At 34.9% G+C, this 14,932-nt stretch overlaps 1 protein-coding gene across 2 annotated transcripts in view; it reads left to right on the top strand.

Annotated features, from left to right (window-relative positions):
* UNC13C (unc-13 homolog C) overlaps positions 1 to 14,932 on the top strand; it is a 584,413-nt gene that overhangs the window by 543,699 nt on the left and 25,782 nt on the right. For both annotated transcript variants that reach the window (XM_026447030.2, XM_026447029.1), the window contains exons 22-23: positions 75 to 152; positions 4,738 to 4,815. In XM_026447030.2, coding sequence (XP_026302815.1) covers positions 75 to 152; positions 4,738 to 4,815 — 156 coding nt within the window. The remainder of the gene's footprint in view (positions 1 to 74; positions 153 to 4,737; positions 4,816 to 14,932) is intronic.

Genomic DNA, 14,932 nt, shown 5'->3' with positions numbered 1-14,932 from the left:
TAGGATTAAACTTTGCAGTGTATTTATAAACTACATACTTACCTGGGTAAAGTTCACCATGTTTTCTTTCTTAGACTATCAATAAAGTGCTGCTCCAGTATGCTGCAATTGTATCAAGTGATTTCAGTTCATATTGTGATAAGGAAAATGTGGTAAGTAAAAATGTCTCTACTTTCAAGTATCTCTCAGTTAAGATTTACTTCTTCAAAGTATGAGTAAGCAATAGAAATTGTTGACTTTCAGTTTTCATATAGGATAATAAAAAATAAGGATCTTAAGAAGTTGAAAACTTCTCCAGGGTTCTTGAACTGGTTTTAATACAGGACTTACAGGAAGGTTGAGAGTGTCTCAATGCCAGCCAACTTGTGGTTTTCCATGTAATAAGGAACAAGACTAGAATAAATAATTGAAAATTCACATACTCATAAAATACTGGAGCTGGGAAAAACAAAGGACTTAAAAATTAGATGAGTATTGGCACCAACTAGTTTCATTTTGGCACTAATACTAAAATAAGTATAATTTAGTCTTTCAGTTTTCAAATAAATTGCAAAAGTTAATATATGCAACTATGCTGGTTTCTATTCTGAATTATTAAAATAGCTTTTTTAGATGATTGAGAAAATGTTTATAAAATTCAAACTAGTATTGCAACTTAATAAAAGGCATAAAGAAAAGCGAGATAAAGGTATTTAAAATATAGTCAGATATATTTTATGATGGAAGGTGAAAGCTTTCTTATCAATCTGTAATATTAGGAGAAATACAATGGCAGCATTGTAAACATTTTGAAAAACAGTAGCTCTGAAAAAAAAGTGTTTAAAAAGTGAGTATAGGGATTTTTTTTTTTTTTTTAAAGAAAAGAAAAACCAGTTTTTCCCCCTCAAAAAATCAGTTTCGCTATCAGGTGAATCTAAATTATTCTAAAGAAAGCTACTAGTTATCTCCCTGAAACCTCATTGACCTCTTGCTGACAGCTCATTAAGATAAGTCAGTCCTAATGGTTCTTGAGAATTCTATAAGATGCTTCTTTTCCTTAAATTAATATGCTGCCCAGCAATTTTATTAGAACTTTTTGACAACTCAAACAATGATTTCTAATTGCTCTTGATTATACTCAAAAAACAAGATATTTATTTATTGAAAGTATATTATTTCTGATTAAAAGATAATACATGTATAAAGTGTTACATTGAAAATGAAAACAGTATCTGATCATTTCACAAGAGGATCATGTTTATATTAGGACAGCCAAATTGAAGATTTTGAAAGGTGGCCGTGAACTCCTAAGGCTAATTCCTGCCATTCAGAAAGGCAAATTAGTTTTTAAAAGCCCCTGCAGAATTCCACGTTATGTATTAACATTTTATATTTTACATTGAATAAACACTGAGATAAAAATCATAACCCAGTATTTATTATATTATTCTATGTACTCTTTCTGTAGGTTTTATACTTTTAAAAATTAAATCTTTATAAAAAGAACCAAACGCCCTCCAAATATTACAGCAAAGGAACTTCCTTTTCCTTCCCTTGGTGCTTTTCTTCCATAATTACTAATATCTTGACCAACCTTATACACTATTGCTTAAATGCCAAATATCATTTTAGCTTTTATAAAAGAATATCACTTGGTTACTTGCCTTATGTTTTCATTCAAGGCAAATTGAAGTGCTTTTGTACATTTCCATGAGTATATATAGTTACTATTACAGATGCTTATTTATAATTATTTCAATGTAAGATTTCAGTATCAAGACCACTGAAACTTGTACATCTTTCAGTATATCTATGGTAATATATCTATTTCATCTGCAAATTGAGCTAGAAGCATCTAAAGATAGACATCATTTAAGATATGACCATAATATAGGCCAGGTTTGGAAGCTCACACCCTTAATTCCAGCGTTTTGGGAGGCCGAGGTGGGCAGATCACCTGAGGTCAGGAGTTTAAGACCAGCCTGGACAACATGGTGAAACCCTGTCTCTACTAAAAATACAAAATTAACCAGGCATGGTGGCGTGCACCTGTAATCCAAGCTACTTGGGAAGCTGAGGCAGGAGAATTACTTGAACGTGGGAGATGGAGGTTGCAGTGAGCCAAGATTGTGCCATTGCACCCCAGCCTGGCCAAAAAAGCAAAACTCTGTCTCAAAAACAAACAAACAAACAAAAAAGATATGGCCATAACATTTGAGTTCTCAGGGTTTAGCATTAAAGACCAGAGTTAAATAAAATATCCATGTCAGAATAATTTGTTTTCTACTGTAGCATTTTAAATTGGAAATGGGTCAAAATATTTTTATTCATTTTATTTCACATTCCAAAATATAGCAAGACATCACAATCTAAATTACAATTACTTTTATTTTGAATAATTTAAAAATATTTTTAAACTCAGAAATACTTCGACCATATAGAAATATCCCTAGTCTGAAAAACACTAACTTTCATATTCACTATGTTTCAGTTTCCTAACTTTGTTCCAGATTGAGATAAAATTAAAGGTATTATTATATTTTTAGGGAAAAAATCAAGATATGAAAATAGGAAGATACAAATTACTTTAACATAGGTTGTTTTATCTTACTAAACTCCTCAAAAAGTAATATCCTTGAATTAGGGTAATGTTTCCTTTGCTGCCAGTTTCTTTGTTTTCATTTACTATGAAGTTGTTCTTTATTTCATTTACAATGAAGTTGCTGAAAGTAAAAACTTTCATGATTAAATTTAAGGTGAATTTGTGTAATCTGTTGCCAGGAGCAGTTTGATGAACTGATTCAGTAAAATTGAACTTTGAACATTTCAAGGTCAGGAAAATCTTAATGAAAAGGGAGAGTCTCGTATTTGTTTTTGTCTCCCTCTGGATAACTGTATCTCTTTTTTTTCTCCGTAGTCTAACTTGGGGTCAATAGCGATCCATGTCAAGTGAGCCAAACTGTCCATGTTCATTTGGTTCTCAGTAGCTCTTTTTAATCAGAAATCATCATAGTAAAAAGAGTTGGCAGCTGGTCTTTCTTTCTTTATAAAGCTGGTACTAGGGTCCTGTTATATGTGACAGTAAAGATTAGCTTGAATGTTAATATCAAATAATCTAAGAAGAGTCTCTCAAGCCAACTTAGACCTATGGAAAACCAAGTGCTAACAACCCTTCACCCATGTAGTCTTACTGCTTCTCATTATAAGTCATTGTTTTACTTTGACCTTGGATTTCTCCCTGGTGTGATTGCCCAGATTCACACCAAATCTTCCCATTCTGCAATTAAAAATAAATGCCAATGACCCTACCTCCCAGTGAAAAGATAGGCTATTCGCTTAGTTTGTGGACTTTGGGTCAAGATGCTGAATCCTCTGAAAATGTGGCCCTGCTCACTATGGAAAGGACTAAGTCCAGATCAAGTAGTACTCAATTATGGCTATGGATCAGAATCATTTGTGGAACATTTTGATTCAGCTAATTAAAACAGAATCTTTGGGGGATACATCTCAGATATCTGTGTTAAAAAATAAAGTTTTTAAGTGACTGGAATCAAGGAAACAGAAAGGAATTTTTAAATTGCATAAATCAAAGTGATGATGTGGTCACTTTAAGAGTCAAGTAGAAAGTTTTTCAAAGGTCATTAATGTGGCTAAAGTAATAATAAAATCTTTCCACTGATAAGAGCTAAAACCTCTCTGACATCCCGTGAGTCCTTTGCATGACTCTGGTTATTGGCTACTGGCTTATTTCCCAGCAACTTGGAAGATACATCCATCTTCCTTCCTTTGTCTGTTTATCTTTCTGTGTCTGTTTTCCTCTGCTATACTGGCTCTTAGGAATCAATATACAGCAAAGATTAAATGATTCGATAACTATTATGAATTGTTTTCTAATTGTGGATTAATTTTTACTATTCTAAGTTCACATCTAGACCTGTCACAAAGCTTTACATCTTTGTTATTGTTATATTTCTGGATCCTTGGAAACAAGTAGAGAAACATTTTCTAAGCCTGTATTTATTATACGTACACTACTATGAAGTAGTTTGTGAGTAAGAAAAGCAGAAAGAGACACAGCAGCATGTACAATGTATTTAAGGTTGGCCGGTGAGAGTGAAAACCAACTCAAATGTAAAGCAATATAAAACAAATGCCAAGTGAGTGATAAGATAAAATCCAGGAAAAAAGAACACTCTAACCTAAATGATGGATATGAGTCAAATAAGCAAAGAGGAAAATGAGAAGAGAAACACGGATTAAAGCCAGAGGCAAAAGGCTTTGAATACCAGCATGTGGTCTTTATCTGTAGCCAGAAAATACATTTAAGTTTATTTCTAATATGGTTTTGCATTTAAAAGAATCACATGGTGTTTTGTTTTCTAAAACAGTAAAATAATAGAAGAATTTAAGCTAACCTTTTTCTAAAAGTAAATCTCTAAAAGCAAAAAATGTGCTTACTTTCTAAGTATGAAATGTTACAATGTTAAACATAAAAGAAACTGTAGCAGCCAAGTTTTGCTCCAATGGTTTATTGTCTGAGTATGTTATTAGATTTCATTCCCCAATGTGGCATTATATTTTTCCATTTCCCTTCTTAACCGTTACAAACTATAATGTTGAAATGGCAGAATTATTATATACGTCAAATATACTAGGAAGTCAAGATAGCTATTTGTAACCACCTGTTAAGTTAAACTCATCCAACAATTTTATATAAAATCATTGCTCATAATAGCCTTTTTTTTCCTATATTTAAAGCCCTGTATCTTGATGAACAATATTCAACAATTGCGGGTCCAGCTGGAAAAAATGTTTGAATCCATGGGAGGGAAAGAGGTGGGTATCTTTTTCTTCTATGTTTGCTAAAATCTTACTTAGAGATTATTAGCAGCATGTCTCTTGCTATGAAAGTGTCTTACATTTTTACATGGTTAACTAAGAACAGGAATTGATAATAATCTAAAATGTCATTAGCAACTAAAATGATTATTATCCACAACAGAATACTTTAGTACATACGTTAGAAGTATGAGTGGGAGGCAGAAGAGAGTAGCCTTTGGTCTTATGTGTGTGTGCATGTGTGTTGGTATGTGTAGTCATATATACACACATATATATTTGTATGCTAACGATTTGTAAAGTTCTACAAATTGTGTTTTCCGCTGTCTTGTACAATGTCAGTTTGATATCAACGTTTGTTCTGAAATATGCTTTGTGGTGCTGTTGGTTTTTGACATACTGGTAGTTTATTTTATTTATTTATTTTTTTTTGAGAGGAGTCTCGCTCTGTCGCCCAGCCTGGAGTGCAGTGGCGCGGTCTCAGCTCACTGCAAGCTCTGCCTCCTGGGTTCACACCATTCTCCTGCCTCAGCCTCCTGAGTAGCTGGGACTACAGGCGCCCACCACCAGGCCTGGCTAATTTTTTGTATTTTTAGTAGAGACGGGGTTTCACCATGTTAGCCAGTATGGTCTCGATCTCCTGACCTCGTGATCCACCCACCTCGGCCTCCCAAAGTGCTGGGATTACAGGTGTGACCCACTGCGCCCAGCCGGTAGTTTATTTTTCACATCGAGAAAGTTGTCAAAAATGTGTTGTGTGCTGTGTCTGTAATGTGTCTTGTCTTTGTCTAACATCTTTGACTTCCAATTCCATGAGCAGAAGAAGGAAGGAGAAAGATTCTTTTATGAGGTTTGTGATAGTAAGCATCTTTTCCCTTACCTGGCTGTTTCCTCCAACCCTCACTCCATACCTAAAGACCATTGCATTTTCTACTTATTCTCATTTGCTTGTTTGGAACAGACAGACAGTGAAATACTAGCTATGCACCTGCATCTTCCTGCCTGCCACAGTCTTCTCTTTCATAAACTGACCTAAGCATTCAGGGATTGAGGACTGGAGAAGGTGCTGAGAGAGAGAGTCATGAAGCAGGGTTTCTCCCCATGCCCTCATTCCCCTTGAAACAATCTCAAAGGCAGCTATGTCAAGAATATGTAGATAGGTATTTCTGTTTAAGATTCCTTTACATTGTTCCTTCCTGTGGGAAAGTTTCTGAGATGTGTGTAATGCTAGGATGCATGTCAAAGTAAATATCTGTTTTATTTCTAAATTTATGTGGCTACAAATGTTTCTTTTAAGATTGGCTTCTTCCCATGTGATTTTGCTTTTAACCTCAAGGAGATGTTTTTTACACTTCCCCAATGTCTATTTCTTTTTCAGTATTTTGAAAATTGAACTTGGTATTTAACATTCTACAATGGAGAAACAGTAGAATACATGTGTGATGATGCACAACTTTAAAAAAATGAATCTTTATGAGCTGTGCCTTCGTTGCAATCTCAGTTTTATTTGTATAAAATAAGGCCTCATTCCTTAAAGTGTGTTAATGCTTTATGTAAAGTTTGAGGCCATTGATTTTATTTTAAAATTATTCTGCTGAATTAGGTGAGCACAACCAATTAAGGAACATAACATGAGATTTCTTTTTCAATTTTACTGATGTTTTATATTCAGACTTGAAGTCCACTTAGCATTTAGAAAAATGATGAAGAAATTATTGATTTCATCTGGGAAATATTATCTCCTTTCTATAAATGTTAAAGCCCACAAATCATTTAAGAATAAAGTCCTATTTAAAATGTCATATTTCCATAAATTTCTCCTTATGCTACTTATGCTATTTCATTACTATTCTGTGTTTGAACTCTAATATGAATAACATATTGCTGAACTGAATTTAACCAGACAAATCAGACCTGTACTTAAAGGAAACCGTATAGGCCAAGCCACTTGCTCATTAAAAATGTTATAAAGTGGCTTGTTCACCAATCAAAACTGAATTCCTTATTTCAGATAGAATTGCTGTTTTGAAATATACAGCATTTAACATAAAATGTATGTTCACACTATACATTTTATTTCAAATATATGACTAAACCATATAACTCCTCCTCTTACTGAAGAAAATAATGAAAACAGAAATACTGAACTTGGTGCCTTCTCCCTTTAAAACTCTTGCAATGTCTGTCTGATAAACTCCTCAGACACGATTTAAGAAGAAAACGTAATTAAATCAGTGAAATAAAATGAATGCCTAGCTTCTAACAATGTAATCTGCTCCTTTCTTTTTCTAAATATATTTTTTTCATTTCTTTCCTTCCTTTCTCTACCCTTTTCTGTGATTTTCTATTTCTCCTGTTTTCTTTTTCTCCTATGCATAGATCTTTTCTCTTATTCTCTTCCATTTTCAGCTCAAAGTTTTAGGTAGGGCCAGTCAGCGTTGGCATAGAGATTGTGAAGTGTCAGGAGGAAGCAAGACTTGCATTCAAGTCTGAGTGCATCATGTGTCCTCCCAGAAAATAGAAGCTTAATTGATACAGAATTATGATAGAGTTTTTGATTACTCTGGGGTCTCTAGGAAACAGAATTTCAAAATAATAAGCAGAGTTCTTCCAATATTGTTGTGTAAACATGGAAGTATCTAAATGGTTTCCTTAACTTTGGGCTTTTATAAAGATGAAAAAGGATTTGATTGAAAGTTACAGCATTCACCCTTTGATAGGAGAAAATTACAGAATCCACCCTTTGATATGCAACACGTGATACAGACATGTTCAGGGGCTTGTAAAAGTTATACAATGTGTTCCAGTTCAAATTCCCATTTTTTCCTTGCAGTGGAACTGGTTGTAAAACCTTTGACTGGTATTATAACCAGTTCCACTTCCAGGGTAGACCTTATTCTTCTTTTAAGAGTTTCTTTTTATTTTATCCCCCACCATCTGTGCTGAGATACATACTTCTTGCTATAAAAATTAAATAGCAAATAATTGCTTGTGCACTTGCTCAAAATGGTTTTTAATGCTATGTGTTTTTTAGTTGGCTTCTAACAACAGCATTGCTTTCCTCTAATATCATACTACCTGCAAAGTGCTGGCTGCTTACAGGCATGACTGTGTGCTGCTGCAGCTCCCTGCTGCTTTAACCTGATCACCATGTAGTTGAGGCAGCTGTTTTTTCTTCACAGAATCAGCCTCTTTTCCATCTGGAAATTAAAAGTGTTTAAAACATTTATTCAGTGGAAAAATCCATTCTCTGTATGGGGTTCAAATGGAAGCATTGCTTTAACACCATGATGATCTTGGGATTATGTTGTTGACAATGGTTCCAAAAACAGTCACTTAAGCAATCATTGTTAGACAGTTGCATGCACAATATCCTATGGGCCATGTCAGCACATTTACTTTCTAATGCCCTATTTGGGGGTTGTGGGGGGGAAGTCAAAAGAGAAAAGCAAACCACTAATTTTCTTCTCCTATAAAAGTGATTTTCCAACATACTTCTCTGCATACAAATCAGGGGCATGTTTTGGCATAACATCTCTGATTCCTCTAGAGAATATAAAAAAATAAATCTCACAAATCATGAGGAAAAACTAACCTTTAGGAATGGAGTACAGAGTCTGTTTTTTAAAAGCACCTCAGGGGATTTTTTCTGTGGATACAGTTTTGGGAATCACTATACTAAAACAAATAAAATAGCCAGCCCATGTTATAGATGTACTACAGCTACAAGTTAATTTACACTACAATCCCCATAAAATATTATGACACATTAACGACAAAATGATTATCAGGGTGCCATGTAATAATTTTCATTCATTGGTGAGTGATTACTTTAGGTTACATTATGTTAATAGCTTAATTATTTCATGAATATAATTTATTATCTATCAATTGCAAATAATTACTTAGCTTGTATTCATTTTGTAATAAAAACATATTGCTGAAGCCCATGAGAAGGACTTATCATTAATTTGCAATCTAATATATACAGGTATATGAAAAAAATCCAAAATTTAATTTCTCTTCAGGAAGTTTTAAGATATGGATTTTGAAACTCTAAAGAACTTGTATTATGATAATTGATTTAGAAGGTGCATTAATCCTTCACAATATTTTGTTGGTGCAGTCATTTTAAATGGTAGAATCCATAGTTATCCATCAGACCGCTAACTGGTGATGTTACTTCAAATTGTAGTTAGCCATTATTAAGACCTTAGGGAAAAAGAAGGGTTCGTTTGTTCAGCTAAATTATTTTCATCTGTTGACCACAGGCAGCTCAATTAGGTAAAATGATACTGCTATTTTTATTGTTATGACTCAAAAAAGGATTGACTCTTCTGTATCATATGCATGGTGGTAAAATTTCCCATGAGAGGGAAATTTTGTCATATGCATGGTGGTAAAATTTCACATAAGTCCAGGCAGAATGAAGCCAAGGAATCTGGACCATAATCCCATTATTCTAAAAATATGTATCTTTTAATGGCCAACTAAATTATTCTTTATTTCAGAGATGTATATCTATGTCGCTTTTAATTTTTAATGAGAAATTTGATGTGTCAACTAGAAATTGCAACTGATGGCCCAAAAGTGTGTGTATGTAGCTCATTGAAATTCATTGTAATACCTATTAGCCACATGAATGCAGTCATTAGCTAAGCAACCCTAGAACAGGAAGGAAAAACATTAATCTTCATCATTTTTCACTTGCCACTATCCTCTCAACTTTATATGTGCTGAGGCAACAGGAGATGAAAGATCAGAGCTTTAAAGGAAATAATACTCCATGACAGTAGTTCTTCTTGAACTTCAGCAGGCATCAGAACTACCTGATGAGTTTATGAAAACACACATCACTGAACTCTACCCCCAGTGTATTGATTCAGTATGTTTGGGGCAGGGCCAGGTGATGTGCGTTTCTGAGGAATCTCTGGGTGATGCTGATACTACTGGTCTGGGGACCATGCTTTGAGAATTGCTGCTCTATGCTTTTTGAAAAGGAATAAGGCCAGGTGTGGTAGCTCACGCCTGTAATCCCAGCACTTTGGGAGGCCAAAGTGGGTGGATCACCTGAGGTCAAGAGTTCGAGATCAGCCTAACATGGCAAAAACCTGTTTCTACAAAAAAATACCAAAAATTAACCAGGCACGGTGGCGGGCACCTGTAATGCCAGCTACAGCGGCCAAATTTTACGTTCAGGTTTCTAATCTGTCTCACCTTTTCTTAATATAGAGCTATAGGTTACTAGTTAATAAATTAATAAGAATTAATCTACTGTTCTCATATTTTCAGGAATTACAAAATATAAAGTAAATTATAAAGTATATATTAGCTAATAAAATAGACCATTTCAAATTGTCACATATCTTTCTTTCAGTTCTAAAACTGTTTTCTAAAGCAATTTGAAAAGTTCTTTTTATTTCGTTAGACTATATCCATTGTTGCCTACTTGTATGTATTTTATCTGCAGGTGGGCAGAAGTTGGGGTACAAAATAAAAAGATTTTTTAATGCCTGGGGCCTCAAGGAGATTACAAGGTGTAAGAGACTTGGTGAAACAATAATTATACTAGAGATGCCTTTTAGCACTTACTGAAGGATATTCAGAAGCCAGCTGTTCCACGTCTTTCCACACCACCGTAAGCATCTCTTCCCCTTGGGGCTGACTGCTGTATGAAAAAACGATGTGAGCACACTGAATATGATGACAGAATTTACTCCTTCACTAATTCATTCAACAAATATTTATTTGCTGAGCACTTGTTATGAGCTGTAAATTTTACTAGGAACTGGAGATATATTAATTACTAAGATGCAGAGCCTACCATCAAAGAACTTAGAAGTTTTTAGGGGAATCAGAGCAATTAAAGAGATAAGGTTTGTGAGAGAAAAACAACAAGAACCCTTCCTAAACGTGAACATATCCTTCAGATGAAAGTTTTCATTGTTACAACTTATCCTACAACAGTTCAGAAATAAACTCAAACCTCGCCTCTTGTTGTGTAAATAGAGGTAAAAAGGGAAATGTAATTTGGCTGAAGTCGGTAAAAGCAACCAGTGATAGCTTCATAGCACCAGATAATAAGGAGAATTGAATATTTGAAGTGCTGGCCTTTAATTCTGGCAACATGCAGAGACTGCCTGGTTTCTTTCTCCTCCTAACCATGTCTGCCATCTCTGCAACTAGATTTAATAAATTGAACTTAATAGAAAATTAAGAGAATAAGAAGGGCCAATAAAGCAAATTATATTGAAGTGATTTAATAAATATGTTTAATAATTTAGCACTACTACCACATAAAGTTTGGCTAACTGCTAAATTTGTGAGATCAAGGAAAGGCGCTACCAAGGAGGTTGCAAGGTTTTGTGGTTAGCGAGCCATGTCAAAATGAAACACAGACCCAGGCAGGTGATGCTTGTTAACCTCATTTCCCAGAGCATTTGAGAGAGCTCACAGGGTTACTCATATACTGCCAAGTCTCTTTTTAAACTCACCTCTCTCTGAACCTTAAGAAACTTAAAGAGAAAGGATACATGCCACAGCTAAGAGGAAGAGGAAGACAGTTTCACTCTAACTGCCATCTTCTATAATAAATCTGTTTCATTATCTTGTTGTGATCACCTTCAGTTGCTCATGCCTGTCCTAACAAACCATAAATCAATGCCGTTACTGGTAAAATTTAACTGTTTTAACCCAGTCAATTCTCTTTTTTGCCCTGCTTAGCAGAATAGTCCTCAGGCACCCTGAGATAAGAGCTTACAGAGAACACTCTGGCCCCGCACTTGCTGGTCAACAGGTCCTGAATTCGGTTGACCGGGTGGACTATATTCACATCACTGAGCAGTGGTTTATAACACATGTGAGAATGTGAAGCAATAGCCAAATGAGTCAGACAGAGTAGCACAGGGGAAAAGGGCAGAACACAATTCTAAACATAAAGTGTAACATTGATTCTATTCCTAACTTATCCCTACTCAGTCCGTTTTCACAATTAGCCAATGGATGCAACATATAAACCCTAAGTTCCTTTTGCATTGTGATAAAACAGGGATTCCTGTTTTTTAATGCACATTTTCAGAAGAGAATTTCTTCAGAGGAAATAGCTTCTAAGAATGCTGCTCTTCAGTCCCCATGTGGCTCTGAAAGCATAACGCATTATCTGTGCCTTGGTTTTAAAGATAATATAGTAGGCGTTATCTGGAAAAACGAGGAAGTTGAACTATATTATTTCAGAAATTCTTTTTTTATTTCTAAATTTCTGTCACTATAATGACAATCCGCATGTTAGCAATCCATGAAGCAGAGGAATAGCATATGTGTTGTAGGTGAGAAGAGAAAACATGTTTAAGAGAAAAGAATGTCCCATGATTCATATAAAGCTTGAAGTTGTAATTTTAAAAAAAACAGTTCATAGAAACAGAAAAAATCCAAAATTCCTTTTATTCACTAACTCAAAACTATATTGAGTGAATTGTAAAATGTAAGGCAATCTCTTTCTTTTCCTTCAGTTGTCTAGACTGAAGAACCTCATTTAACATATCTCAAAGACATTTCATTGATTCAAAACACAGTGACAGTTGGATTTACTGCATACTCTCTTTAATTAGGATGGGAGACAGCTATTGATGTTCAACTTTTTGAAACCCAGAAGTTAGAAACATGAGTTCATACAACTGATACCTCTAGCATAATATTCATGCAAATCTGAATAGGATAAAGAAAATGCCATAGTCTGTCTGAAAATTGTCATGTAAGTTTGTGGAGTTTCTCCTTAAGAGGCATTTTAAAACGAAACAAAAAACAGGGTAGCATGGTGAGAGCTGGGCACATTTGTTTCCAGTAGAGAGGACCGTGTATTCTTTTATTTCTGACAACAAGCCACAGTATTCATGCTGACACCACAGGCGTATGAAGTGATTTAGGGCATTTCCAGGAAAGTACGCTACTTTTAGATTCACTAGGGAATTTTTGCTGAATTCTCAGTTATATACTTTAAGTTGAAGTAGACCTTATAAGATGAAAAGATTCTGGTCAAGTTGAAGATTTGAAGGAAAATGATCTTTTAAAAAGAAAAGAAACAAAAAGAGCAAGAGCCCAGATAAGATTGTGAGAAGTTGCTTAAAGCAATTCCCTGGTGGAAAGCAAGCTTGAAGGATGATAAGCAAGTGTCATGATCATATTTGGGTTTATTACACCAGTTAGGAGGACGAAGTGGGGAAACAGGAAATAAGAACACAATGTGTAGATGATTACAGTGGGCTGGAGGAGAAAAATTCAGAATCTGGAAGTGAAGAGGACAAGACAGGTGGATAATACATTTCAGAGATAATCACCAATCATATCTGGTATCCAAGTAAATATGGAAGGAAGAAAACAGAAGTCAAAGATGACTTTCACATTTCTGCCTTAAACAATTGTAGGCCATTAACCAAATCAGAGGAAATGAGAAGATAAATTAGGAACGATAATAAGTTGTGCTTTGATATGCTACAATTGAAGTGTGCATGGGCCATCAAAGTGAAAGTTTACTAGGTACTTGGAAACATAGACATAATTCTCAGGCATGCTGTTAAGAATATTGATAATAGATTTGGGGTCTTTAGACTATAGGTGATAGTTGAAGCCATGGGTATGAATTTAATTGCTCAAGGGAAGTATAGAGTAAAAAGAAAAGAAGATTGAAAAGGGAGAATTGAAGGACACTAATATTTAAGAGGTAGACAGAGGAGGAAAGTTAACAGAAGACACAGACAAATCACAGGCAGTTTGAGAAGCAGGGAAGGACCTTGGGAAACAGCGAACAACAGAATGAAAGAAGGCTAAGAAACATAAGGTCCTTGAAATTAAGAAATCATTGGTGACCATATGGAAACATGTCAGTGGCATATCCATAGCATGAGCAAACCACATTACAGAGAACTTATAAATGTTTAGGAGAAAAGGATGTGGAGTCAACAAGTTTGACACTGTTGTAAGCGGTTTGAAGATAAAAAGAAGGAACGATATTGGCTACATGTCAATGAGAATGTAGTTCCAAATAAGTTTGGCTTCTCTTTCATTGTCTATTGTTTATTTTAACATAAATGTTACCTGAGCATATTTATAGGATAGGGTAATAAAATTAATGGTAGAGGGAATGAAAAGGGAAAGAGATAATTGATGGAACAAAATCCAAAAGAAGGAACCAAGAGTGCAAGTTAAACAGCATTTTTCTTGGAAATAAGACTTTTTCATGGAACCAGAGATAAAATTTTTATTTATTAATGTTTTAATGCAAAAATATCGGAAAGTATGAAACCCACCAGACTAAGGATTAAATTTTGGCCCTTGGGGAGATGGCCAGGAAGTTACCTTCCTTCCTTCCTTCCTTCCTTCCTGATTTGCACTTCTTTACAGAAAATAACAGACTGCTAACACTGATGAGCTGAACACAGCAAAGATAGCTTAGTAGCCTGTAGGAAATGAAGGAAATGAGATAGTAATAAAGACTGTGGAGAAGAAATAGAATTCACACTAAAGATCCTTAATTTCTTCCATGCAAAGTCTATTTTTCAAGAGTTTGTATTGAGCTATCTAAAGAGTTTAAATGACTTTGCAACCCATTGGTTGTAACTCTAGCAAGAGCTTGAGGGTCAGTTTAACAATTGCTGCTGTAAGAGAATATATAACATGTATTTTCTTTAGATCTCTAGAGAAAGAATCTGTTCCGGAAAACAAACAAACAAACATGCAGTGTAGGTGTGGTAACCATTCTTCTGAACCAAACAAATAGCAGGGAAACATCTGACATGGTCTGGCAATGAGAGAGAGATTTGAAATCAGGATTAACTTGGTAACTCTGGACTATATGGTTTCTAAGGAATAAAAGACTTCAGGGGCAAAATATCCTATTCATAGTTAATGCAAGGTATCAGTCCAAGGAGATGAAGATGATATGGGACTGCTTCTGTGAGGGAATCTTTTATGCTTTTCTCTATCCTCACTTCCTTCCTCAACATGTGATAAATGCCCATGCATGTAGGACACTGGGACAGACACCCAGGACAGAAAGGTATGAATGAGTTCTATGGAAGAGGTAGATGTGTAAGAGAACATTTAGAGAGAACACTGCATA

Source organism: Piliocolobus tephrosceles, chromosome 6 (assembly GCF_002776525.5).
Source record: "Piliocolobus tephrosceles isolate RC106 chromosome 6, ASM277652v3, whole genome shotgun sequence".
NCBI lineage: Eukaryota > Metazoa > Chordata > Mammalia > Primates > Cercopithecidae > Piliocolobus > Piliocolobus tephrosceles.
The sequence above is the reverse complement of the archived record's forward strand: the minus strand, read 5'-3'. Positions and strand labels throughout refer to the sequence as shown.